The 27,221-nt window shown below is 43.9% G+C and overlaps 1 protein-coding gene across 1 annotated transcript in view; it reads left to right on the top strand.

Moving 5' to 3' along the window:
* The first annotated feature begins 5,498 nt into the window (after window positions 1–5,498).
* Window positions 5,499–27,221, top strand: part of ADAM9 (ADAM metallopeptidase domain 9) — a 43,341-nt gene continuing 21,618 nt past the window's right edge. The window contains exons 1-9 of the mRNA XM_087706121.1: window positions 5,499–5,653; window positions 13,329–13,420; window positions 15,684–15,748; window positions 16,492–16,570; window positions 18,388–18,464; window positions 21,991–22,174; window positions 23,265–23,330; window positions 24,233–24,304; window positions 26,952–27,121. Coding sequence (XP_087562247.1) covers window positions 5,569–5,653; window positions 13,329–13,420; window positions 15,684–15,748; window positions 16,492–16,570; window positions 18,388–18,464; window positions 21,991–22,174; window positions 23,265–23,330; window positions 24,233–24,304; window positions 26,952–27,121 — 890 coding nt within the window. The 5' untranslated portion in view covers window positions 5,499–5,568. The remainder of the gene's footprint in view (window positions 5,654–13,328; window positions 13,421–15,683; window positions 15,749–16,491; window positions 16,571–18,387; window positions 18,465–21,990; window positions 22,175–23,264; window positions 23,331–24,232; window positions 24,305–26,951; window positions 27,122–27,221) is intronic.

The raw sequence follows: 27,221 nt of genomic DNA on the forward strand, positions 1-27,221 counted from the left end.
GGCCGGTCGCTTCGGAATTACGTACTACGCTCGGGCGGCGCCTTTCCACCAATCGCAAAGCAGTCCCACTCGCCTCGCGGCTCCGTCCAATCAAAAGCGAGGCCTGCTAAGGGACGTCGCTGCCGTATATACCATAGAGAGACAGAAATAGAAGGACCGTTGAACCTTCTGGGCCAAAGCTCTGTGAACCGATCTGGGACGGGAAATCTCTTCGGGATGGCATGTGGTCCCTAAAGTAAAGCTGGCGGAACTGTGCTCTGCTGCCATCTATAGGCCGTTAGAGCTTTGCAGCCTAAATCCTGCGTCTTTTATGCCGAAGGAGGCTCTTTCAGTCGTCGTTCCTCCCACTTTCCCAAGCGCAGTCCCGATTGGCCCTAGAGGCCGCTCCCGGCATCCAATAAGACACAGCGGTAAAAGAAGAACGGCGCTACACAGCCTGGCCAACAGATGGCAGCAGCGATCGCCACTTAGGTCGTGATTCGTTCGAATTATGAAGTTTGCAGAACGCGTGGAAACGCTGCCAAGTTATATATTGTGCAAATCAACCTTACATTTAACTTACGCCCAGAAATTTATATTAAAAGCCTGTTCCCCTCCCCCAAACTTGTGACTTTATCATATGTGGACAGTGGACACCCATCTTAAAAATGGTTTTCAAAGTTTGAAAAACACAGAATTAGCTTAAATCAAATAAGGATGTGCAGATGATGCCACTCTAATGGCATAAAGTGAGGAGGAAATAAAGAGCCTCTTGATGCGGGTGAAGGAGGAGAGGGCAAAAGTTGGCTTGAAACTCAACATTCAGAAAACTAAGATCATGGCATCTGGGCCTCTCAATTTCTGGCAAATAGATGGGGAAGAAATGGAGGTAGTGACAGATTGTATTTTCCTGGGCTCAAAGGTCACCGCAGATGAGGACTGCAGCCAAGAAATTAAAAGACACTTGCTCCTGGGGAGGAAAGCTATGGCAAATCTAGACAGCAGACTAAACAGCAGAGACATCACCCTGCCAACAAAAGTGCCTCTAGTCAAGGCTATGGTTTTCCCAGTTGCAATGTATGGCTGTGAAAATTGGACCATAAGAAAGGCTGAGCGCCAAAGAATGGAGGCCTTTGAACTCTGGTGCTGGAGAAGAGTCCTGCGAGTCCCTTGGCCTGCAAGGCGATCCAACTGGTCAGTCCTAGAGGAGATCAACCCTGACTGCTCTTTAGAAGGCCAGATCCTGCAGAGGAAACTCAAATCCTTTGGCCACCTAATGAGATGGAAGAAGGACTCCCTGGAGAAGAGCCTCATGCTGGAATGGATGGGGGGCAAAAGAAGAATGGGATGACAGAGAAGGAGGTGGCTGGATGGAATCACCGAAGCAGTAGGTGTGAGCATAAATGGACTCCAGAGGATGGTAGAGGACAGGAAGGCCTGGAGGAATGTTGTCCATGGGGTCGTGATGAGTCGGACAAGACTTTGCAACTAACAACAGCAAAATAAAGATGTACTTTAGCTGATGCAGCATCCCAAAATTGAACAAGGTTCCTTCTTGGCAGTGAGAAGTTAGCATGTTTCCAAGAATCAGTTGGGAGACGTCTTGAGGCTTAAAGGTAGGTTCCACTTATTTTAATTGATGAATGATAAATGAAATTGTGAGTACTATTGGAACAAATGTCCATCTGGGTTCAGTTCCAAGTGGGGGAAAAGACACTGGGAAACAATGGTGGCTGTTTGGAAAGTGGACAGGACCAAATGGCTTGAGGTCCTGGGAAAAAGGGCAGAAATGCTGAGCGTACCCGGGTTTTATGCCCTCTCTGGGCTTTTGAATTTGAGCTTGTATTCTGATTGGTTGTCAGACTCCCATGGGACCATGCAGGGGCAACTCTGTAGGTTGTCCTGAGTCCCAAGCTTGGTTGAGCCTTGCTGGGTGGTGTAATCTTCCCCGGTACCATGTGGTGAGATGGGTAGAGGGCTAATCCTACCTTTGTTGGATCTTGGGTGAGGGCATTTGCCTATGAATAGACCTAGCTATCTCTTTATCTCTTAAATGCTGGACATCTGCTATGGGCCATTCTGGAATATTCTTTCCCATCCTATTCAGTATTTTTATTAGCTTCTCCCTTGTAGTAGCCATGCATACTTACTGCCTGTTTTTATTGCTGGTATCATGTTGTGTTTTTTTAAAGTTTTTGATGGTAGGTCTTACTTCTCTTATCGGTTTTGTAGCATTTTTGCCGTTTGTTTGTGATGTCAGTAGTTTGGTTGTGATTGTCCAATCTCCTTGCTTCATTCACAAAATTTGGCAGGGTGTGTTGTGCAGTTGGCATTGTGTTCTTCTTGGATTTCTGCTTTGCTTCTTTCCATCCTTTTGTTTCAAAATAATTTTTATTGAACTTATTTATATGTTAAAAAACGAAACACAAATTTCCACTCATTACAGCCATTCGTATCATCATTAATGTCATTCATATTTAAATAAGCTCTATTTCTAATTCTCTAATGTACGCTATATTATATAGTTGCTTAGAATATAATAATATTTACAGATACATAGAGTTAGCATATTTGTTGTAGATAATACTTCTTGTACAATATCTTGTGTCTATCATCCAGCTATTTATACCATCTACTCCATATTTTATAATACTCCGATTCTTCTCTATCCTTTAGTTCCATGGTCAACCTATCCATCTCTGCAAACTCAAGTACCTTTCTTATGATCATTGCATCTGAACGGATATTATTATGTTTCCAATTTTGAGCGAATACTATTCTTGTTGCAGTTAATATATGTAGTATTATATCCTCTTTTTTTTGTAATTCAACTGCATTACAAAACTGGGAGAAAGAAACTGGATGTAGCATGATATTTTCTGGATGTTAATTTCAGGGGTCTTTGCTTTCAAGCTGTTTTTTTCTTAAAAGATACAAATTTGGAATTGTGCTTAAGTTGTACAATTGTATCAGGAGGATTGGTTTGCTGCTCCAAGGAAGTGTTTGATATTTTCTTTGAGCAATAAAATTTCCAGAGACTATTTCAAGTGCTTTACCATCTCAGTTGTAGTCCATTGGAGAGAATACACTCGTGATCCTGATACCTTTTGTCACTAAGGGACAATAACCATATCTTTTTTTCAGCTTGTTTTCTCTATCCCATGTCGGTATTTATTTATTTTTTATGGAAACCCGTTCAAGTAAATTGTAAAAAGGGAAAGAATTAAAGGCTCCTGTAAATGTTATTATGAAGCAGGTTAATGGATACCCGTTAACAATTTTGAGCAATCAATTAATTTGCCCTTTGATGCAAACTTTTGGGGATGATGAAACAGCATGCCAGTTTCATCATGTGTGTGTGTGTGGGGGGGTTAGACATCCCTAAAACCCCTCGGGGGTGTGTGTTCTGTTAAGATACAGTTTGTTGTGCTTTAACATGTCTTCTACTGTACTGCTGTAAAATGGCTTCTACTGTGTAGCACAGTGCAGTTGGCATGGTAACGGCTTCATAGTACTCCACAAGGGGGCTCCCTCTGGTAAGGGGGATAATCCAACATTAGAAATTACATTTGGTCTGGACATTTTTCCCCTCTAAATAAATAACCGGGCAATGCCGGGTTATTGGCTAGTAATTTATACAAGTAAATTGTAAAAGAGGGAAAGAGTTAAAGCCATCCTGTAAATGTTATTATGAAGCAGGTTAATGCATATCCGTTAACAATTTGGAGGGACCAATTCATTTGTCCTTTGATGCAGAATTTTTTGGAGATGATGAAGCAACTTGCTTGTTTAAAATTTCAGCTTTTGCTTGAAAACATAACCTTCACCCTTTTTATCTGCTCGATAAAAAGGAAAAGAACAAATCACAAGCCAAAAGGGAAACTAGGTGTGGATTGTGTGCATCTTGGATGCCAAGCAAAGCAAAGCAGAGCAGAGCAAAGCAGAGCAAATAATAATTTTAATGTCCACTGACTAAATGTGTTGGAATTCACTCTCTTTGCCAGGCAATGTGACCTGGAGTTGCTTCATTTGCTAGTGATGAAGGACTGAAAGTGGTTCATACAGGTAGTCCTCGACTTACGAGTTCCAAATTGCAGAGTAAGGCAGATGTTAAATGAGGTTTGCTCCATTTTGCCACCTTTTTTTGACAAAGTTTTTAAATGAATCACTGTTGTCTGTCATCTGCACCTCTGTAACTATCTGTTTGGCTCTGCAACACAACAAGACAGACACAGACTTCAGAGGATAATCAGAACTGCAGAAAAAACAATGGCTGCCAACCTGCCTTCCATTGAGGACTGCACACTGCACGGGTCAAAAAGAGGGCTGTGAAAATATCTACAGACCCCTCACATCCTGGACATAAACTGTTTCAACTCCTACCCTCAAAACAAGGCTATAGAGCACTGCAAACCAGAACAACTAGGCACAAGGACAGTTTTCCCTCCATGCCATCCCTCTGCTAAACAACTAATTCCCGCAACACTGTCAAACTATTCACTAAAGCTGCATTACTGTTACTATTAGTCTTTTCATCATTCCTATCACCCATCTCCTCCCACTTGTGACTGCAGGACTGTAACTTTGTTGCTTGCATCCTTATGATTTATATTAATATTGATTGTTTCCTGATTGCTTATTTGTACCCTACGACTATCATTAAGTGTTGTACCTTATGATTCTTGACAAATGTAACTTTTCTTTTATGTACACTGAGAGCATCTGCACCAAAGACCAATTCCTTGTGTGTTCAACCACACTTGGCCAATAAAGAATTCTATTCTATTCTATTCTATTCCATTCTATTCTATTCTATTCTATTCCTATTAATTTCCTCCTATTTCTCTATTCTCTCCTCCTATTCTATTTTATTCTATTCCATATACCAATATCTATTCTATTCTATTATTAATTTTCTCCTATTTCTCTATTCTTTCCTCCTATTCTATTGTATTCTATTCTATATTCCAATATCTATTCTATTCTATTCTTCTATTCTATTCTTTTAATTTTCTCCTATTTCTCTACTCTCCTCCTATTCAATTCTATTTATTCAATTCAATTCTAATTTTCTTCTATTTCAATTCAATTCTATTAATGTTATCCTTTTTCTCTATTCGCTTTTCCTATTCTATTGTATTCTATTCTATATTTCAATATCTATTATATTCTATTCTTATCCTATTTCTCTATTCTATTCTATTCTATTCTATTCTATTCTATTCTAGTTGTTACGTGAGTCATGCAGTCATTAAGTGAATCTACTTGCTCCACGGATAACCAGATCAGGTCAGAAGTGAGTTCTGATGAGTCAAATCAGAACGACTGGTTGTTGTCGTATGGGGTTTTCTCCTGCCTAAGCAGGGGGGCTGGACTAGAAGACCTCCAAGATCCCCTACAATCCCTTATTCCCTTCTCTCCCGGCTAAGCCAGATCCTCTAAGCCGCCGGGGGTGGGTGGGTTGGTGGCCGGCTGGGGTGGAGAGCGGAGTCAACGGCTCCTCCTCGAGGGTGGCTCCCGGGACAGGGGAGGCCCGCCTCGGAAGCCTCCATAGCCGGAGCGGCCCCGAGCTCCGCTCCGCCGGCGGGGATGCGGGCAGCTGCGAGCACCCGCGGCTCCCGGCTGCCGCTGCTGCTGCTTTGGGCGGCGCTGAGCTTCTCGGCCGAGCAGCCCGGTGAGTCGGCCGCCCCCTCCCCAAATTCCGCCCTGGCCGGATCGAGCCCTCCTTGCCCCGCGACTCCCGGGGATCGCCCGTCTCCCAGCTGGCCACGGGCAACCTCAGGACAGGTGCGGAGGGTAGGAGCAGGGGAGGAGGCCGGTGGGCTTCCCCGCAGGGAAGTGGGGAGGAGAGCCCAGAGGGCGCCCCGGTGGTGGGGCCCGTGTTCCCGGCTGGGCGGAGGATGCTGGGCGAGGGGGTTGGAGCGGGGGGGGGGGCGGCGGAAGGGAGAAATAGGGAAAGAGGCCGGCCGCCAACGGCTCGGCTCGGCCCGCATTCCCCCCCCCCCCCGGTCTTGTTGGGAAGCTCGATGGAGGCCGCCTGCTCTCTTCCAGCCCGGCTGAGAGAGAGAGAGGGAGGGAGACAGAGAGAGGGAGGGAGAAATAGAGAAAGAAAAAAGAGAGAGTGAGAAATAAGGTTAGAAATAGAGAGAGAAAGAAAGTTAGAAATAGAGGGAAAGAAAGAGGGAGAAATAAAGAAAGAGAGGGAGAAATAGAGAGAAAGAAAGAGGGAGAAATAAAGAGAAAAATAGAGAGAGAAAGAAAGAGTGAGAAATAGAGAGAAAGAAAGAGAGGGGGAAATAGAGAAAGAAAGAGAGGGAGAAATAGAAAGAGGGAGAAATAAAGGGAGAAATAGAAAGAAAGAGAAATAGAGAAAGAAAGCATGAGAAATAGAGAGAAAGAAAGGGAGAGGGGGAAATAGAGAGAGAAAGAAAGAAAGAGAGGGAGAAATAGAGAGAGAGGGAGAAATAGAGAAAGAAAGAGGGAGAAAGAAAGAGAAATAGAGAGAAAGAAAGAGAGAGAAATAGAGAGAGAAAGAAAGCATGAGAAATAGAGAGAAAGAAAGAGAGAGGGGGAATAGAGAAAGACAGAGAAAGAAAGAGAGAAATAGAGAGAGAGAAAGAAAGAGTGAGAAATAGAGAGAGAGAAAGAGAGAGAGAGAGGGAGAAATAGAGAGAGAAAGAGAGAAACAGAAAGATATAGAGAGAGGGAGGGAGAGGGAGAATTAGAGAGAGAAAGAGAAAGATAGAAAGAAAGAGAGAGTGAGCAAATGAGAAAAAGAGACATAAATAGAAAGAGAGAGACAGAAAATAAAGAAAGGAAGAGAGAAATAGGGAAAAAGATAGAGAGCAAAAGAGAGATAGAAAGAGAGAGAGAGAAATAGAGAAAGAAAGAGAGAAAAGAAAGAAAGAGAAAAAAAGAAAAGCGAGAGAAAGAAAGAAAAGAGGGAGAGGAAGAAATAAAGAGAATGAAAGAAGGAGAAAGAAAGAAAGAGGGGGAAAGAAAGAATGAGAAAGAGAGAAAGAGAGAGGCAGTTGGAAAAATAGAGAAAGAAAGAGAGAAAGAAAGAAACAGAGAGAGAAAGCGTGTGAGAGAGAGAGAAAGAGAGAAAAAGATTGATAGAGATAGAGATAGCTAAATAGATTGGGGGGGTCTCCGCTGCCTTCCTGGCCCCCTCCTCGGAACTTCTTCCCGGGCTGCCTGTTTCACCCAGGAGAAAGTTAATTTGGAGAAGCCCCTTTGATTATGATGTCTGGATGGAGGTGGGTTTCGGTGTTAGGCTTTGCTTTCGTTTCTCGTGTGAACGCAGAAAGGGTGCCAAAGTCCCCTATCTCTATGGGGTCCAGGAGCATTATGGGGAGGGGGTTGGATGAAGCAAGATTGGAGCTGCTGGGGGAAAACAGACTTACATGGGAACACATGTAAAGAAATCCTATCCAAGCTTTTGAGTCAAGGAAGAGAAAGTTTGTGTTTCAAGAGCATTCCCCACCCCCATTGGCTGAAAGTGAGAGTCAAAGTCCACACCTTGCTGGCTGGAGCATTGTGGGAGTTGAAGTCCACATCTCTTCCAGCTGCCAAGGTTGAAAAACAATGAGTGGAACGTTTATCTGTATCCTCCGGATCACCTGAGTGGTGCAAATAGTTGAGTGGTGGAGATTCTCAGCCATCATGTCATGAATGTCCCAAAGGTGCTTTTTTCAGGAGGCAACTGAACTTTCTTGGTTTCTTTCTTTTGAAGACGTTTCGCTTCTCATCCAAGAAGCTTCTTCAGCTCTAACTGGATGTATCTGTGTCCCCAGGGTCACCTGAGTGGTGCAAATGGTTCCTGTAGTCTGCAATTTTTTTTCTCTGGAAATCCATTCCTACTCCCACACCTTTCCAAAGGGTCTTCATCCCAAATTGTGTAGCTAAAAATCTATAGAGATTCTCAGTCATCCAGGTCATGGTTGTCCCAAAGGTGCTTTTTCAGGAGGCAAATATTTTCACGGCTCTCTTTTTGACTCGTGCAGTGTACAGTCCTCAATGGAAGGCAGGTTGGTAGCCATTGTTTTTTCTGCAGTTCTGATTCTCCTTTGAAGTCTGTGTCTGTCTTGTTGGGTTGCAGAGCCAAACCAGACAGTTATAGAGGTGCAGATAACATACTCAATAATTCTTTTGTAGAACTGAATCAGCAGCTCTTTGGGCAGTTTTATAATTATAATTATAATAGGAAACCAAGAACATAGACCTAAATTTGTTCCAGCCTTGTGAGCATGATGCAGGGAGAGTGCTTTAAATGTTTCTCTAAAATGAGCAGAAGAGAGGGAAGTGTGTTTACTAATCTTTACAAGTCCACACCTGCCCTCTCCTTGCAGGAAATAAATTCTATACCATATTAAATCCATCCAGGGTGTTGTGGCCCACCAGCGGCCAAGGGAGCTGGCAGCCGATTCGGACAGTGAGGAGGTTGGGGAGGAACCTGGGCCAGTCCTGGAGTCTGGGGAAGGCTCTTATGAGGGCTCTGTATCAGAGGCAGAGAGGGAACCAGAGCCACTCCGACTCCACTTCATTCCATTCCATTGTCTATTTTCTACTACTTTCTATTTTCTATTATTTTCTATTCCATTCCATTCCAATCCATATTCTATATTCTATATTCTCTTCTCCTCTCCTCTTCTATTTTCTATTCTATTTTCTATTCTGTTCTGTTCTACCTCTAATTCTAATTCTAATTCATACTCTACTCTTGATTTTAATTACGTGAGTCTGGCCTCCCCCATTGACTTTGCTTGTTGAAAGCCGGCTTGGAACATTACAATTGGTGATCACGTGATCCCAGCACATGGTCTGAATTTTGTTCCCACGACCATGGGAAACAACCGTCGTAAGTGTGAAGAATGATCTGAACTTTCTTTTTTCAGTGCTGTTGTAACTTCAAAGGGTCACGAAATGAATGGTTATACGTTCATACCTGTGTATGAAGCCATTACACTGCATAGAGTAGCAGGGTTTCTCAAATATCCGTAGAATAGATTTAAAGAATTCTGTTCTCTTATATATGTGTCAGTTTTGTGGCCCTCCAGTGGTCAGCGGAGCTGAGGGCAGACTCAGACAGTGAGGAGGTTGGGGAGGAGCATGGGTCAGTCCTGGAGTATGGGGAAGACTTGGACGAGGCTCTGTGTTGGAGGCAGAGATAGGGTCAAGGCTGTCCGACAGTTATCGGCTGCTTTCAGAGTCGTACATCAGTGAAGCAGAAGAACAGCTGGAGCCTGTTCCCAGTGTGCGCATGCACAGTGTTGCTAGGAGAAGGGAACAGCTAAGGAACAAGGGCCGATTCAGCAGTAAAGGCACAGGTGGACGATGAATGGCCTCTCCCATAGGAAATAAAGAGGAGTGAAAGGGGAGGGGAATTTGCAGGAGACAATTAGTTCAATTCATGAGGGTGAAAATCTGTTCCTGACTGCTTGCCAAGTAATTGCTGCTACAGCGTGGCATTTTGAAGATATCGGCCTGGCAGCTCTCCAAGCCAGATAAAGGCCTGTAGCTGTGAAATCTCTTGAAAGACTGTTGGCTGGGACTTTGCTGGAGAGGAATTCCCTTTAACCTAAATAAAAGGTGTTTTATTGGGATGAGGAGTCGGCTTCATGATCTTGGGAAACCTAGGTCAGATCTGTTGCCCAAATATTAGATGAGATTTAAAATGCTCCCATTTCTGGCTGATTATTGTCCTGCATTCAAAACCAGCCATTGGACAAAGAACTGTGAAATAACACAGTATTGCTTAATGGATGGAGGAACTGCTCAATTGGTTACGGAAGACATGCAACACGAAATCAGTTTCTTCGATATGTTTTTTATTACCAATATTATTTGCTCCATGGAATTGGCCTGTTCCCCTTCGTTGAAGACAAAATCTCTCAAAATCAGCATGAGGAGGATGAGAAGCAGGAAAGAGTTCATTGCAAGTGGTAAAAGTTCATGGGAAACTATCCAAGCTCAACTTCGTAGAAATGAGATTATAAATTCGATTACCACTTCTTGGATGAACCATTTCCCCAAGCATCTTTCCTCTGGGGATAAGGTAGAGAAGGAATTCATAATGTGGTGTCAAGACATCGAGCTGCAAAACTGTAAATGTTCTCATTTCAAGTTTCCAGCGGTCAGTTTGGTAAGCTGAGTGACTTTTTTTTAGCAGTATTGATCTAGATTAGACTAGAATAACAGAGTTGGAAGGGACCTTGGAGGTCTTTTAGTCCGACCCCCTGCTCAGGCAGGAAACCCTACACCACTTCAGACAAATGGTTATCCAACGTCTTCTTAAAGACTTCCAGTATTGGAGCATTCACAACTTCTGGAGGCAAGTTGTTCCACTGATTAATTGTTCTCACTGTCAGGAAATTTCTCCTTAGTTCTAAGTTGCTTCTCTCCTTGATTAGTTTCCACTCATTGCTTTTTTTTTAATCAAGTTTTTGAAGCAATTTTTGAGTCTAGATGAGATCGGGAAAGGTTTGGGCAGGGCTGGCCTTTTTTAATTAGTCCGGGGTCAGACGTTCAATGTAGCTGTTTCCCCAGATATGGATACACAGAGTTGGAAGGGATCTTGTATGTCATCTAGTCCAAGCAGGAGACCTTACACCATTTCTGACATGGCAGTCCAGTGTCTTCTTGAAAGCTTCCAACGATGAAGCTCCCACAACTTCTGAAGGCAACTTATGTTCTCACTGTCAGAGAATTTATCCTTATTTCCAGGTTGAATATCTTCTTGATCGATTTACATCCATTGTTCCTTGTTTGGCCTTTGGGTGCTTTGAAAAATAGCTTGACCCCCTCCTCTCTGTGGCAACCCCTCAAATATTGGAAGATTACTCTCATGTCTCCCCTGGTCCTTCTCTTCACTAGACCAGCCATGCCCAGTTCCTGCAACCGTTCATCGTATGTTTGAGCCTCCAGTCCCCTCATCATCCTGGTTGCTCTTCTCTGCATTCTTTCTAGAGTCTCCACATCTTTTTTTAAAGTATGGTGACCAAAACTGGATGCAGTATTCTAGGTATGGCCTCGTCTTTATCGAGTGGTATTAGTACTTCACTTGATCTTGATTGTATCTCTCTGTTAATGCAATTTAGGTTTGCATTGGCTTTTTGGGCTGCTGCTGCATACTGCTGGTTCATATTTAGCTCGTTGTCCACTAGGACTCCATGGGTTGATTGTTCTCACTGTCAGAAAATTCCTCTTTATTTCCAGGTTGAATCTCTCCTTGTTCAGTTTCTACCAGTTCTGTGGGCATGGCTTGGTGGGTGTGGCAGAGGAAGGATACTGCAAAATCCCCATTTCCTCCCAATCAACTGGGACTCAGGAGGCAGTGAATAGATGGGGGCGGGATCAGTCAGAGGTGGTATTTGCCAGTTCTCCAAACTACTCAAAATTTCAATTACCATTTCTCCAGAACTGGTCAGAACCTGCTGAATGGTTGGACTAGAGGACCTCCAAGGCCCCTTTCAGCATTATTATTATTATTATACAATTGTATCACAGCGGCCAGTTGTTTCGCCGGATTTGGCATTGGTTACTAGTGGGGCCCCACCCAGGGGCCTAGGACGTCGTAACATATTTTCGTAATATGCGTGCAGATCCAAGCAGTGCGGCTTTTTGCATTTGACCGATGGTGATTTTGTCAATTTTTAACTGTTTTAAATGTAATTTCAGTGCTTTTGGAATAGCACCCAGTGTGCCAATTACCACTGGAATTACCACTGCTGGTTTGTGCCATAGTCGTTATTTTTTGGGGGCCATAGTTGTTATTATTATTATACAATTGTATCACAGCGGCCAGTTGTTTCGCTGGATTTGGCATTGGTTACTAGTCGGGCCCCACCCAGGGGCCTAGGACGTCGTAACGTATTTTCATAATATGCATGCAGATCCAAGTAGTGCGGCTTTTTGCATTTGACTGATGGTGATTTTGTCAATTTTTAACTGTTTTAAATGTAATTCCAGTGCTTTTGGAATAGCACCCAGTGTGCCAATTACCACTGGAATTACCACTGCTGGTTTGTGCCATAGTCGTTGAATTTCGATTTTTAAGTCCTGGTATCTTGTGATTTTTTCATGTTCCTTCTCGGCGACCCTGCTATCACCTGGTATTGTGATGTCTATGATTGTGACCTTATTTTTCTCAACCAGTGTGATGTCTGGTGTATTATGCACCAGTATTTTGTCGGTTTGTATACGGAAATCCCACAAGATCTTGACCATCTGATTTTCGGTGACTTTTTCAGGCTGATGTTCCCACCAGTTTGTTGCTGTTTTAATATAATTTTTGCACAAATTCCAATGGATCATTTGTGCTACTGAATTGTGCCGCAATTTATAATCAGTCTGCGCGATTTTTTTACAGCAGCTGAGTATGTGATCAACAGTTATTATTATTATTATTATTATTATTATTATTATTATTACTACTACTACTACTACTACTACTACTACTACTACTACTACTACTACTACTACTACTACTACAGTAAAACAATATGCATAGTTGTGTTGTAAGATTGGACTATATCTCCATATAGTCCGTATGCTAAGTAAGAGGCATCTGAAGGACGTTTCTGAACATTTTTGTGAAGAGGGATTGTGCTAAATTTCCAAGATAATCTCTCTTTGCACAATAGGCTTGCTGTGCGCTCTCAAGGAGACATTCTTTTTGCTGCCTCACAACAGTGATAATGTGTCCATTTCGAGATGTAATAAACCCCAAGTTCCCAGATTTCTTGAAAACAAAAAAGGTGGCCATTTGGAGTTGTTTCTAACATCGTGTGTTTATTTACTTTTTTTGGTGCAGTCGTATTTTCTTTTTCCTTGAATGTCTTTCGTATTTTGAAGCTAGTTGTCTACAAGCCGAGCATTTCTGACGGCCACTCTTTGCGAGCAATCATTTTGCTTCCTTGTTGCTTTGTGGTGTGCTACAAAAAGTGTGAAATTGGGACTGCTGTGTAGACTTTGCAAAAAAAAATAATCACTATATCTAAATATTACTAAAACTCTCCTGTAACCTAACAGTGCATCATACTGGAATACGTTTTAAATCCAACGTATCTCAAATGGGCTAACTTAAGCTATGTCCAAAATCTGGGCTCATGACGCCTCCCGCTCCTCCTAATTTTGCTCCTCCTCCTCCTCCTCCTCCTCCTCCTCCTCCTCCTCCTCCTCCTCCTCCTCCTCCTCCTCCTCCTCCTCCTCCTCCTCCTCCTCCTCCTAATTTTGCTTCTCTTCCTCCTCCTCTTCCTATTCTTCTATGTTATATTTATCTCACAAGCTCTGTGATTTAAAAACCAGAGTATTTGTTTTATAAGAGAACATGTCTTCTTCTGTTACAGGTTTTCAGTCACTTTCTGAACTGTTCTCCTATGAAATTGTTGTCCCGAAGTGGATAGAAGAAAAACAGCAAACTTCAGAGCAACACTTCATGGTATTTAAGCATGGAGGAGCTTCCATGAATCAAATTAAGGAATTAATGGGAATATTGTGCACAGATATTGGGAAACCACCACAGATGACAAATACTATACTCTCTGTGCTGCGTTTTTCAAGATGGGTGTAGGGTGTGAGCAGGTATAATGAGGCAGGGCAGAGGGAATGTTTGCAAACGGCCTTCTTGTGTTAGAATTGAAGGTTGTATATATATGTTGGGGGCATCCTACAAATTTGTAGGAAAGCCTCGCAGGCCTCACAAATCGGTCATGCCAACCTCTTCCAATAATCTCCACTGTAGTGTTTCTCAACCTTGGCAGCTTGAAGATGTGTGAACTTCAACTCCCAGAATGCTGACTGAGGAATTCTGGGAATCGAAGTCCATGTCAGGCTTCTGAGGGATGCCCTAATTAAATCATGAGCCTTGAGCCAAGCTTCAAAAGAAATCCAGTTATTTATTAGGAGCAACATGTCGGCACCTACCCAAGTGAGGCCAGCTCTGACCCCACGTAATTTATGGCCCAATTATGACCCTGTTTCCCCCCTCTTCCCCCAGGGTGTGTCATAAATCACATTCTCCAATGAAGCTCTTTAGGGGGCTGTAGAGATCACGCCCTTCCGGCTGTTGCAGGTAACCTGGGATACAGCCTTGAGAAAGGTATGCGTGGAATGTGCTTCTGGTTGTGGCTGCCATACTGCTCCATCAGTTTCCTCCCCTCTTGCCCATGGCAACTCAAGAGCAGGCCAGGGATGCTTTGCGTGTTGACACATCTTCCACACATCTTCAAGTTGAGAAGGTTGATAAACACTGCTCCGCTCCCTGGGATATAGTTCTCTCAGCCAGGTCTTTGGTTTCTGGGGATGAGGGGAATGCTTATCAGCATTGTGAAGCCCAGTCTTATCATTCTGAAAATAGGCCCAGAAATGTATCTCTTGGGGAAGAAATCAGCAGATAACAATCTACTGGAGCCTTGAGCTTCCTTGCACAATATTCAAGTCTAATCAAGTGATTTTTTGCTCCTAAAGCAAACAAAATTCCACAAAGGTCTTCCCTGATTCCTGGCAATTAAAAAAAAATATTGCAAAAATCAGTGTAAATTATCCTCAGCAATTTGCTTAAATGCTTTGATAAATAATGAATTATATTGAAACTCAAGGAAAATTCTCCTTGTATCTCTGATAAACATGCTGGTGTCTGGGCTCCAAGGGAATGCTGTATGTTTTCTTACAAAATAAAAATGATTGGCAGCTGCGACACAATGCTGTGTTTCAAATCCATCCGAATTGCAATCCTAGATCAGCCTCAAGGGATGGACCACAGTCATGAGGGAGAAACCTAACAGACACAACCAATAGGAAGCCTACAATTTTATTTAGTGGAGCATAATTTATTCAGTTTACTCCAAAATGACCCCGGACAGCATACAAAGTCATCTGTTCTGACCCAGCTCCTAAACACAACAACCCTCTGTAGTTAATTAAATGTCCCCTTTTATTAGGAGTGTCAGCAGTCCCGGGAAAAAGTCTCTCTCTCTTTCTCACACCGTAGGCTAACATGTCTGTCCAGTAGGAGATGAATGGTTCTCTGCCACATCTATTCATCTCCTCCCCCTGCCTTTTAGCCCCAGAGCTAGGATGGGGCTTCATTAGCGGTGGCTCTTCCGTCCCAAGGACCGTCCCATAGATTTCCACTGCTCTCCTTTCCTCTGCCTTTTTTGCATCCACGTGTCAGGCACTGGACCCAGCTGTTGCTCCTTTTCCTCATCAGCCACCTCCAGACCTGGGGGCTGTTGACTCTCCATCTGAGGCTGATGGACAGCCCAGGCTCCGCCTCTGTCTCTCTGACAGCTCCATTCCCTCTTCCCCCTCATAGCTCTCAGGTTGCCTTGATGCTGACCCACACTCCTCCTCCTCTGATTTGGCTGCTAGAGGGGCCACAACACAAATTGGAAAATAGAATATAATAAAGATTAAAAAGGAAAGCATTATAGAAGAGGTTAAATCTAAAAACAACATAAGATGTATAAAATACCTCTCCCCCCAAGAACACACACATACGTACACATATATAATGCATACATACACATACACGGAGGGAGGGAGGGAGGGAGGGAGAGAGAGAGAGGGGCAGGGAGGAAGGGAGGATGTGAAATATTTATTAAATATTGCTGCTTGATTCTCCCTGTTCATTTATTTGGGACTGGGTCACTATGTATGATTGAAACTCCCGCTAATATTGCTTTCTCCCTCTATGTTTTCAGGACAAATTATCGTTCAATATTAAAATTGAAGAAAAAGAATATATTATTCATTTAAGAAGGAACAGGTAAGTGATTCCTTTCTGGCTGTAGGTCAGTGGTGGTATTCAAATTGTTTTTACTACCGGTTCTGTGGGCGTGGCTTGGTGGGCGTGGTAGGGGAAGGATACTGCAAAATCTCCATTTCCTCCTGATCAGCTGGGACTTGGGAGGCAGAGAATAGATGGGGGCGGAGCCAGCCAGAGGTGGCATTTACCAGTTCTCCAAACTACTCAAAATTTCCACTATCAGTTCTCCAGAACTGGTCAGAACCGGCTGAATCCCACCTCTGCTATAGGTCTATGGAGATTCTCAGTCATCCAGGTCATAGTTGTCCCAAAGGTGTTTTCGAGAGACGGCTGGACTTTCTGGTTTTTCTTTGAAGATGTTTTGCTTCTCATCCAAGAAGCTTCTTCAGTTCTGTGCATAGCTAAACGTCCATGGAGATTCTCAGTCATCCAGTTCATAGTTTTTCTCAAAGGTGCTTTTTCCAAGCCTCTTCTTGAAAGCCTCCAGGGATGAGGTTCCCTCAGCTTCGGAGGGCAACCTCTGTTCCATTGCTTGATTGCTCTCACTCTCAGAAAATTCCTCCTTATTTCCAGGTTGAATCTCTCCTTGGTCAGTTTCCATCCATTATTCCTTCTTTGTCTGGCTTTTGTCGTTTTTGTCGTTGTTGTTATCCTTCAGCTCACGTTGCTCTTCTTTTGATTTCTTTTAAAAAAAAAGCATTTTCTGCTTGGCATTCATACACTTTCCCCCTCCCTCCTTTTAGAGATCTGGTGTCCCAAGATTTCACTATGAACACCTACGATAAAGAGGGAAATCTGAAAATTGAAACTCCAAATCTTCAGGTGCGTTTTATTTTTCTTTGAGGGTTGATAAATTAAAGAAAAAGAATGTTTTAAAGAATTTGCTGTGGCTGAGGACGTTGGCCTGCCAGCCTTGGGGATGAGGCCAGAAGAACATTGATGGGGGTGGGTGGGCTTTCTCTCCACGTCCTTTGTAACCCCTCTTAGGGCCTGTGGGGAGAGGCGTTCAGTGTCTCTGTGTGTGCGCATATACGTATGGAAAGAGAGGGATTTTTTTCTTCTACTTCTCTTTCAGTTTGTTAAGAGAGACTTTGTTCTGACCCAGGCTTCCCCAAAAAGCACGAGGCAGAGTCCTGGTCCTGACAAAACCCCTTTTATTAAACAAATGTGAATTCCTCTCCTTCACATTCAGCAAAGGCCTGGTAAACAGTCTCTCAAAAGTGAAGTTATGACCACAGACCTTATCTAGCTTGGAAAGCTGCCATGTAAATGTTTTCCAGATGAGGTGCTGTGCGAGGAAAGACTGGGCACAGAGTCTCTGAGATTCACAGACAGATTTCCACACTCCTGAAACGAACGAACGAACGAACGAACGAATTGTTTCCTGCAAAAGCCCACTCCCCTTTCGCTCCTCTTTTATTTCATATGGGAGGGGCCATTCACTGTCCACCTGTGGCCTTATTCCCAAGTTGACCCTGATTTCTTAGCTGTTCTTTTCTTCTGGCAGCTCTGTGCATGCACACATTGGGAACAGGCTCCAGCTGTTCTTCTGCTTCACTGCTGTCTAGCTTCGAAGGCAGCTGAGAACTGCCAGATGGCCTCGGCCTTGTCTCTGCCTCCCACAAAGAGCCCTCATCCGAGCCTTCCCCAACCTCCAGGACTGGCTCATGTTCCTCCCCAACTTCCTCACTGTCCGACTCTGCTGCCAGCTCTGCTGGCAGGCCACAACAGACTTAAGAAATGCCATAGGTAGAGAATATAAAAGAAATTAAGAGAATTAAAAGAATTGGGTAGTCTGGCATTTATTTTAGGATGAGGGGACAGGGTACACTGGAATAGCATCAAAAAGGTCATAAAATTGGACACGTCTCATTTAACGAACATCTGGAAATTCTAGTGCCCATTGTGGCCGTACGTTGACTTACTTGTACAGACAAAACCAGGTGAAAGAAGTGGGTGGAGAAGAATGGGGAGGAAAGCTGAATTTTGATTGACTGAATGAGCGTTTCAGATTAATTCAGTGAATTCTATCCAGGTATTATGATTTATATCGCTTATATGAAATAAATTCCCCTTTCTGATCATCCTAGAGACGACACTGCCAACTCCTGGCGCTGTTCCAGGAAGCTTGCCCAAGACTTTTGGTAGGAACAAATTCCACACATATAATTTGTGCACTAGCAAATGATTAATTGGACTGAGTTAAGAACGTTGATATCTCAGGACATCTTGAATGGGGTTTGTTTCCCACTCTAACTTTTGGACCTTCCGTGCCACACAACAGGCTACCTCACCTGGTGCGTGGAGATCGTGACTCTTCCATGCTCAGGCTTTTAACAGGGCCAGTTCACCTCCAAGGTGTGGCTTTACTCCTAAGTCGATCCTGCTTTCTTAGTTGTTCTTGTCTTCTGGCAGCTCTGCGCATGTGCACACTGGGAACAGGCTCCAGCTGTTCTTCTGCCTCACTGCTGTTTAACTCCCTTTCTGCCTCTGACGCAGAGCCCTCATCTGAGCTTTCCTTGGCCCCCAGGACTGGCCCATGTTCCTCCCCAACCTCCTCACTGTCCGACTCTGGCGGGCAACAACTGCTGATGTGGCCTTGTGCTCAGTTTTTATTCCTTTCTTCCCACCCATTTTAGAAGCACTGCCACTACCAGGGATATGTCGAAGGCATCGCAGATTCTATAGTTGCAGTCAGCACCTGCTTTGGACTCAGGTAACCGATCCACCTGTTGGACTTGTTTGGTAGGGAAGAAGCTGACAGGCATCGGTCCAGAAGTGAGCTTTGAACCTCCTCCCCCCCACCCCCCTTTTAAAAATCGCTTGGTTGATTGGGAGTCAGCCTTGGCATCTACTCCCGTTCTTTCACTTTCTTTAAAAAAAACTTTTTATTTTGTTTATGCAAATATCACGTCTTGGCAACACATTACACTTCTTTTACATATCTGTTGTGATTCTTTTATCTGTACATGTAAATCTTCTATAACTAACTATAGCTATAGCTAACTATAACTGTAACTGTAACTGTAACTGTAACTGTAACTGTAACTGTAACTATAACTATAACTATAACTATAACTATAACTATAACTATAACTAACTACTATATATATGTTGGTCTTGTTGTATTCGGGTCTTTTCCCATGTAAGATTGAGATTGTCTTGGCAACATTTCAGCGAGGTCTCACTCGCCATCTTCAGGCTGGGTTTTGGCCTTAAAGCATGGTCGGAGAGGCTGTCTTTCTATAAATCTTGGTGGGGGTATGTGGAGTGCTGGCTTTGTTTCAGTAAGTGGAGTGATTGGTCGTGTGGTTGTATCATGATTGGTAGATTGGTGCTGGCTGTGTGTCCGTTGTTTTGTGTTGTAACGGCCTGGGTGGTGGCTGGGACTCATTTGTTGACTAGGGCTGGTTTCCAGATATCCGGTAGGTGAGAGGTATCGTCACGTTTATACATGTTGTGGGGGTGTTTCTCTATTTCGATAGCTTCCATAATTATTCTTTTGTTGAATTGTTCAGCTTTGGAGATTAACCTAGTTCTTTCAAAATTAATTTCATGTCCTGTAGCTTTAAGGTGCTGGAAAAAGGAGGAAGTTTTTTCTTTTTTTCTTACTGCATTCTTGTGTTCTGCAATGTTCTTGTGTTCTGTGATGTTCTTGTGTTCTGCGATGCGTGCATTTATTCTCCTGTTCATTTGTCCTATGTATGTTGCAGGGCAGATTTTGCATGGTATTTCGTAGACTCCTTGGTTTTCTGAAGATGGCGAGTGAGACCTTGCTGAAACATTGCCAAATCAATCTCAATCTTACATGGGAAAAGGCCCGAATCTATATATAATGACTTTTATATACATTTTACTCCTTTTATATCCTTTTTTCTATTATTTATTTGTTACAATCTATTTCATATTTCTACCTTTTATTCATTTTCCGGTTTTGTAATTATTGTTATACATACATACATACATACATACATACATACATACATACATACATACATACATACATTCATACATATATACATACATACTATTTCATAAATCTCATTTAAAAATTCATTTTCCAGTTTTGTAATTATTTTTTAGATTTCTTGAACTTGTGCAGAGATGGACAGGCTCACGAAAGAATTAAAAGATAAAGAAGAATCTGAAAATTACTCTGTATGGGACTTATGGGATAATTGGCTAGAGGAAAGAAAAAAAAGTGGGAAAGCAAAAAAGAAAAGAAGAAAGATCACTTTCACTTTCATTGGGCCTGGATTAGGAGTGGATATTTAGGCCCAGACCAGAATAGCGCAAATATCAGGTATTGCTGAATCTGGTAGAAGCTGGTTTAAATTCCGGAATGGAAAGTAACAGAGAACCTTTTCGGATAAAATCTTTTTGGGTCGGCTTTCTTCATCTCAGCCACAACTGAAGAATTAAGGCAGAGTGGTCTAAATGAGGAGTCACCAACCTTTTGGACCTCAGGAACCACTAAATTCATAATTTTAAATCCTGTGGACCACTAATATGATCTGCCTAATGACCGGCTGGGTGGGTGTGGCTAGGGGGGGTGTCATGTGACTGAGTGAGTGTGGCCAACTTCATGTCACTCACGTCGAGGTGCGCCTCGTCAGCCTCTACTTGTCCCTCCCCTCCCAGCCACTCCTCACCTGCCCTCCCGGGCTCCTTAGGGCCCCAACAGGAAGCAGTTGCTGGAGCTAAGCAGCCACCACAAGAAAGAGTTGGCAAAACAGCTCAGTTCAAATTGGATCTGACCAAGAAGGAGGCTCAGCAGAAGCACCTCACTGAGGGCTACGAGCATAGGCTTTCCAAGCAGAGGGAAGACCTGTGGGAGTGCAAGGCCAGGTACTGGCACCTGGAGGCTCAGCGGGCTGAGATGGTCAGCCAGTTCCAGGCCATGATGCAGTCCCACTGGAACGAGGCCCTCCAGCTCTTTGCCATCAGTGGTGTGTCCCTCCAGCCTTTGCCCAAAGCCCCCCACCAGGAGGCTGAAGCAGACCCCAAATTGGAATTTCTGCCCCCCTCTGACCCTCACAAAAAGACCCCAAAGGGGGAGACTCTCTGCAGCAACACAAGCGTTCATTGCACATATCCATCCCAGGGTCCATAGTTTGAGGACCCCTGATTTAGTGTAGTATAAAAAATGCAAATACTTTTTCCTGCGGACCATCAGTTGGTGGCTGATGGTCTATCTAATCATTTAAAGACCCCATATTCTCTTGTGGGATGGAGTCTGGGCAACTGAATGGAGCTAGCAGAGCGTTTTAATGGCCGTATGCCCTTCCTGTCGCCAGGGTGGAGTTTTGTTCTCTCTCCTCCTCTCCCCTTCTCTTCCCTCCCCTTTTCTCCCCTCCCCTCCCTCCCCTCCCTACCTTTTCTTCTCCTCTCCTCCCTTTCCCTCCCCATTCCTCCCCTTGTGGGATGGAGTCTGGGCAACTGAATGGAGCTAGCAGAGCGTTTTAATGGCCGTATGCCCTTCCTGTTGCCAGGGTGGAGTTTTGTTCTCTCTCCTCCTCTCCCCTTCTCTTTCCTCCCCTTTTCTCCCCTCCCCTCCCTCCTCTCCCTACCTTTTCTTCTCCTCTCCTCCCTTTCCCTCCCCATTCCTCCCCTCCTCTCCCTTTCTCTTCCTCCCTTTTCTCTCCTCTCCTCAAGTATGAAAAGATTTTCTTGCATCCGGGGTCAGCGCAGAGCATGAGTTTAATTCTCACAACCAGAACCCGGTTGATGAAGCTGTTATGCCCGCCTGTGGGTGTGTTTAGTTAGGACCAAACGATGCTTCCTGGCACCATACCAAAAGCCCATTATTTCTGTATATGTGAGTCTTAATTTCTGTGTTATTGCTTTTTTAACACGAAGCATGGTGTTCCGTACGTTGCTTAGTTGAGTTTCATGCTTACCGTTTGGAAAACTGGGCTGATGCCTGCCTGTCAACTCTCAGTGTTGTCATGGGAACAGAAGGAGGGGGAGTGCATGCCACACATACTGTGGGCTGGAGTTAGATCTCAGATTACTGCAGCCAGTTTGGGAGGGGTGTACCTCATTGGGGAATGTGATTTATGACACAGACTGAGGGGAGGGAAGGAACAAGGGGTAACGTTCAGCAGTAAATCAAACAAAGCACAGGCTTGACTGCAAACAGATATTACCTAATGGCGTCCCTAATAAATCACTGGTTTTGTATTGAAAACTTGACTTGATACTTAGGGCATTGTTAGGAAATCTAACTCTGTCATTGCCAGGGGCTTGGTGCAGTTGCATGACGCAGCCTATGGAATTCAGCCCCTCAACGAAACTTTCGAACATGCTGTTTACCGGATGGAGAATGTGATGGAAGAGCCCCGTAGCTGTGGCGTCTCTCATCTGGATGGAAAGTGGGACACCACAGATGTTCAGCACCACCCAGATGTTTCACCAAGGACGAGAGTAGGTGCCCTTCGGAAAGATTTTCATTGTGTAGGGCTTGCTTTTTGCAGGAAGGTTTTTGTCACGTTTTGTTTTTAAATTCCCCTCTTGGTTAAATTTAATGGAAGAAGAAGAAAAAAATACATTGAATTGTCTGTGTAAGGAGATAATTAAAAATCCCCGGACACAATATGTGTGTTGGGCGTGAAAGACATCTGGGTGAGTTTGGACGACAGATGTCACTCTGAGCTTGCTTGTTTTCTTACAAACATTTCATTACCCAAATGAGGTACGGTGACATCATCACTAGCACTGATGAGGTTATCCAGTTGGGTAATGAAACATTGGCAAGAAAACGACCAAGTTCAGAAAGCACCAAGGGACCCTCAATTGTCCTCCTCCTCCTCCTCCTTCTCTTCCTCCTCCTCCTCCTCCTCCTCCTCCTCCTCCTCCTCCTCCCCCTCCCCCTCCCCCTCCCCCCTCCTCCCCCTCCCCCTCCCCCTCCCGCTCCTCCCCCTCTACAAACCCCAGTCCCTTCTAGCACTGATGATGTTGTCTAGTTTGGTAATGAAATGCCTGCAGGAAAACCACCAAGCTCAGAGAGCACCAAGGACTCCACAGTCCTCCTCCTCCTCCTCCTAGCACTACTTGAGTAATGAAATGTCTGGAAGAAAACAAGCAAGCTTAGAGAGCACCAAAAGACCTGAGATACAAATATTCTCCTTTATTTGTAAAGATCTTTGTGTCAATCAGGTATTGCTTGATCCCAACGCTTGACATGCATGTTAAAAAGAAGGCAGGGCATATTCAATTGCCTCTCCCATTTTGATATCGCTGTTCCTCCTTGAATAAAGTCATGTCCTTCTCTTAAAGCATCATCTAGTTTTGGGTCATGAGACATAAACAAAATTGGCATATGGCGAAACCTGAAGAGTATCCTAGACATTGCTATTGGCTTTAAATATTACATTATAAATTCTTCACTGAAGTAGCAGTGTTAAAGGACTATGTAAGGTAGTAGGATTTCAGTCAGTCTTGAAGTTGAGAATCAGGACAGAAATGTTAATTTATTATGAACCCCTGTGTTTTTTTTCCTTTTTCCTTTTGGTAGAGGAAAAGAACTGTTCTTCAACAAACAAGATACGTGGAGCTCTTCATCGTCGTAGACAAAGAAAGGGTATGATACTTCTGTCTCTCATCTATCATCATCTATCTGTCTATCTGTATCTATCATCTGTCTGTCTATCATCTCTCTATCTGCCTGTGTATATATTGTATAATCATCTATCTATATCTATTTATCTATCTATCTATCTATCTATCTATCTATCTATCTATCTATCTATCTATCTATCTATCTATCTATCTATCTATCTATCTAGCTAGCTAGCTATCTAGCTATCTAGCTATCTAGCTATCTAGCTATCTAGCTATCTAGCTATCTAGCTATCTAGCTATCTAGCTATCTAGCTATCTAGCTATCTAGCTATCTAGCTATCTAGCTATCTAGCTATCTAGCTATCTATCATCTATCTATCTATCTATCTATCTATCTATCTATCTATCTATCTATCTATCTATCTATCTATCATCTATCTCTATCATCTATCTATCAATCTATCATCTATCTATCTATCAATCTATCTATCTATATCTGTCTGTCTATCTATATGTATCATCTATCTGCCTACCCTCTCTATCTGTCTATATTTCTCTAGCATCTATTTGTCTGTCTGTCTCTGTCTGTCTATTTCTACCATCCATCCATCCATCCATCCATCCACTACCTACCTACTCATCCTCCCATCCATGCATCTACCTACTATCATCTCTGTCACTGTCTGTCAGTCTTGCTAGCTATCTATCTATTGATAATGTTGTTACAAGTTTTTATAAGATTTTCATCGTCATCAATCATGTTATCCTGAGTCTCTGGGTCGCCAAGTTAGTTGCTGGTGAACTTAAACGGGATTGGCTTGCAATCCTGCTCAAAGTTTGAATGCCTTTGAGAGAGCTCCCTCGGCTGACCTGATGATCTGTGCCCCAACCTCTTTTTTTCTTTCCCCCTTTTTCTCACAGTACTATTTGCTAGGCCAGAATAAAACAGCAGTCAGAGAAGAGATGGTGCAGCTGGCAAACCTCTTGGATAGCGTAAGTGGAAGAATTTTATGCCAAATGTCAAATCCGTTGTGTGATGTGCCAAGATGTTTGGTACTGACAATAATGCTGCTGATAAGCGAGGCAAGCAATCCTTGACGTATGACCAGTCATTGGGACCACGACATCTGTTTCTGAGAATTGCAGTTGTTAATAGCAATAGCCATAGCACTTACATACTGCTTCACATTGCTTTGCAGATCCCTCTAAGCGGTTTGCAGAGTCATCCTATTGCCCCCAACAATCTGGCTCCTCATTTTACCCACCTTGGAAGGATGGAAGGCTGAGTCAGTCCTGAGCCAGTTGGTCAGGATTGAACTGCTAGCAATGGGCAGAGTCAGCCTGCAATATTGCATTCAAACCACAGGGAGGGAGCAAGCAGAGAAGGAAGGAATATAGCAATAGCACTTAGACTTATATACCACTTTATAATGCTTTACAGCACCCTCTCTAAGTGGTTTACAATGTCAGCCTCTTGCCCCCAACAATCTGGGTCCTTATTTTACCCACCTTGGAAGGATGGAAGGCTGAGTCAACCTTGAGCCAGTCAGGATCAAACTCCTAACAATGGGCAGTGTTAGCCTGCAATTCTACATTCTAACCACTGGCCACCCGAGGGAGGGAGGAAGGAAAATAGCAATAGCACTTAGACTTCACAGGGCTTTACAGCTCTCTCTAAGCGGTTTACAGAATCAGCCTCTTGCCCCCAACAATCTGGGTCCTTACCCACCTGGATGGAAGGCTGAGTCAACCTTGAGCTGGTGAGAGTCAAACTACCGACAGTTAGCAGAGTCTAACCACTGCGCCACCACAGCTTTTGCCTTACTTGACCTCTTGGTGGCTTTTGATACCATCAGCCATGGTATCCTTCCAAACCAGCAATCCTTCCAGAAATAGCAATGGCACTTAGATTTATAGACTGCTTCACAGTGCTTCACAGCCCTCTCTTAAGCAGTTTACAGAGTTAGCCTATTGTGCCTCAACCATCTAGCTCTTCATTTTACTCACCTTGGAAGGATGGAAGACTGAGTCAACCTTGAGCCTGGTGGAATTTGAACTGCTACCAGTGGGCAAAGTTAGCCTGAAGTACTACATTCTAACCATTGAAAGGGAGGGAAGGAAGGAAGGAAGGACTGAAGGGAAGAAGAAGAAAAGAAGGAAAATAGCATAACAATAGTACTTAGATTTCACAGTCCTTTGCAGCCTTCTCTAAGCAGAGAAGAGTCAGCCTATTGCCCCCAACAATCATTTTACTGACCTCGGAAGGATGGAAGGCTGAGTCAACCTCGAGCCTGGTGAGATTCGATCTGCTGAACTGCTGGTAGTTGGCAGTCAGCAGAAGTAGCTTGCAGTACTGCATTCTGACCACTGGGCCACCACAACTCTTAAGTAAATCAACACCTGAATTTACAAGCTTTTTTTGCTGTGGTTGTTCAGTGAATCACCTGGGTTGCTTAGTGACTCCCGCTTCCCCCCTTTGCTTGTGGGAAGCCCCCTGGGATGGTTGCAAATGGCATTCACGGGACCCCCGGATTCTGCAACAGTCATAAATACATTGACAGATGCCCAAATTTTGATCAAATGACTGTAGGGCTCCTGCAGTGGCGAGAAGCGTGAGGAGTTCCTTTCCCCCCCACACTGGGTAACTTTGCACATTTGCTTAAAGAATGGTTGTAAGTTGAAGATTACCTGTAAAATAAGTGGCCAACATAAGTGAAGCCCCTAAATGGTTTATGGTTTATTATTTATAGGCCGCCCTTTTCCCTGAGGGGACTCAGGGCGGCTTACAATATATAGGGAGGGGAGTACAAGACAGTAAGACATAAAACAATACATAAGTAAAAATAGTACACAACATTCATCATTCGGGTGGGGGCGGATTACGATCTTTATCCCCAGGCCTGACGGGATAGCCAGGTCTTGAGGGCTGTGCGGAAGGTCTGGACGGTGGTGAGGGTACGAATCTCCATGGGGAGATCGTTCCAAAGGGTCGGAGCTACTACTGAAAAGGCTCTCCTAAATGGTGAGGGGGACTCCTGTGTTTTGATTTTCACTTTGATAAAATGTCTCCCATCCCACTGTATGTTCAGGACAAAGCAAAAATACTTCATTTTTCTCTCCTTGATTAGTTTTCACGCGTTGCTTTTTGTCCTGCCTTCATTAGGTGGTCAAAGGATTTGAGTCTCATCTTCAGGATCTGGCCTTCTAAAGAGCAGTCAGGGTTCAGCTCCTCTAGGACTGACCAGTTGAATCGCCTTGCCGTCCAGGGGACTCGCAGGAGTCTTCTCCAGCACCATCGTTCAAAGGCCTCCATTCTTTGGTGCTCAGCCTTCCTTATTAGCCAACCTTCACAGCCATCCATTGTAACTGGGAGAACCACAGCCTTGACTAGATGCACTTTTGTTGGCAGAGTGATGTCTCTGCTTTTTAGTCTGCTGCCTAGATTTGCCATCGCTTTCTTCCCCAGGAGCAAGCATCTTTTAATTTCTTGGCTGCAGTCCCCATCTGCGGTGACTTGGAGCCCAGCAGTGCAATAAATATGGGATGTAGGATGTGATCCAGTTAAAGAAAAAGAATCTTTTGGAAGCCTAGATTAGAACAGTTAGGTCCTCTGTCCCACCATCCTCTCCGCTGTTTCCAGATGTACATCATGCTGAACATCCGCATCGTCTTGGTCGGCCTGGAGATCTGGACATCCGGAAACAAGATCCAGATGGAAGGAGGCGCCGGAGACGTCCTTGCCAATTTCGTGCAGTGGCGGGAGCGGGAGCTGGTTCCCCGCCAACGTCACGACAGCGCCCAGCTTGTTCTGTAAGATCTGGGCACCCCCTTCTTCTGGGCAAAAGCCCTGCAGGTAGTCCACGACTTAACAACCACAATTCGGGCCAGCATTTCCATTGTTAAGCAAGGG

The sequence above is a fragment of the Thamnophis sirtalis genome, unplaced genomic scaffold (genome assembly GCF_051295495.1).
Source record: "Thamnophis sirtalis isolate CommonGarterSnake01/CBP01778 unplaced genomic scaffold, rThaSir2_p1.2 scaffold_2, whole genome shotgun sequence".
In the NCBI taxonomy this organism is placed as follows: Eukaryota; Metazoa; Chordata; class Lepidosauria; order Squamata; family Natricidae; genus Thamnophis; species Thamnophis sirtalis.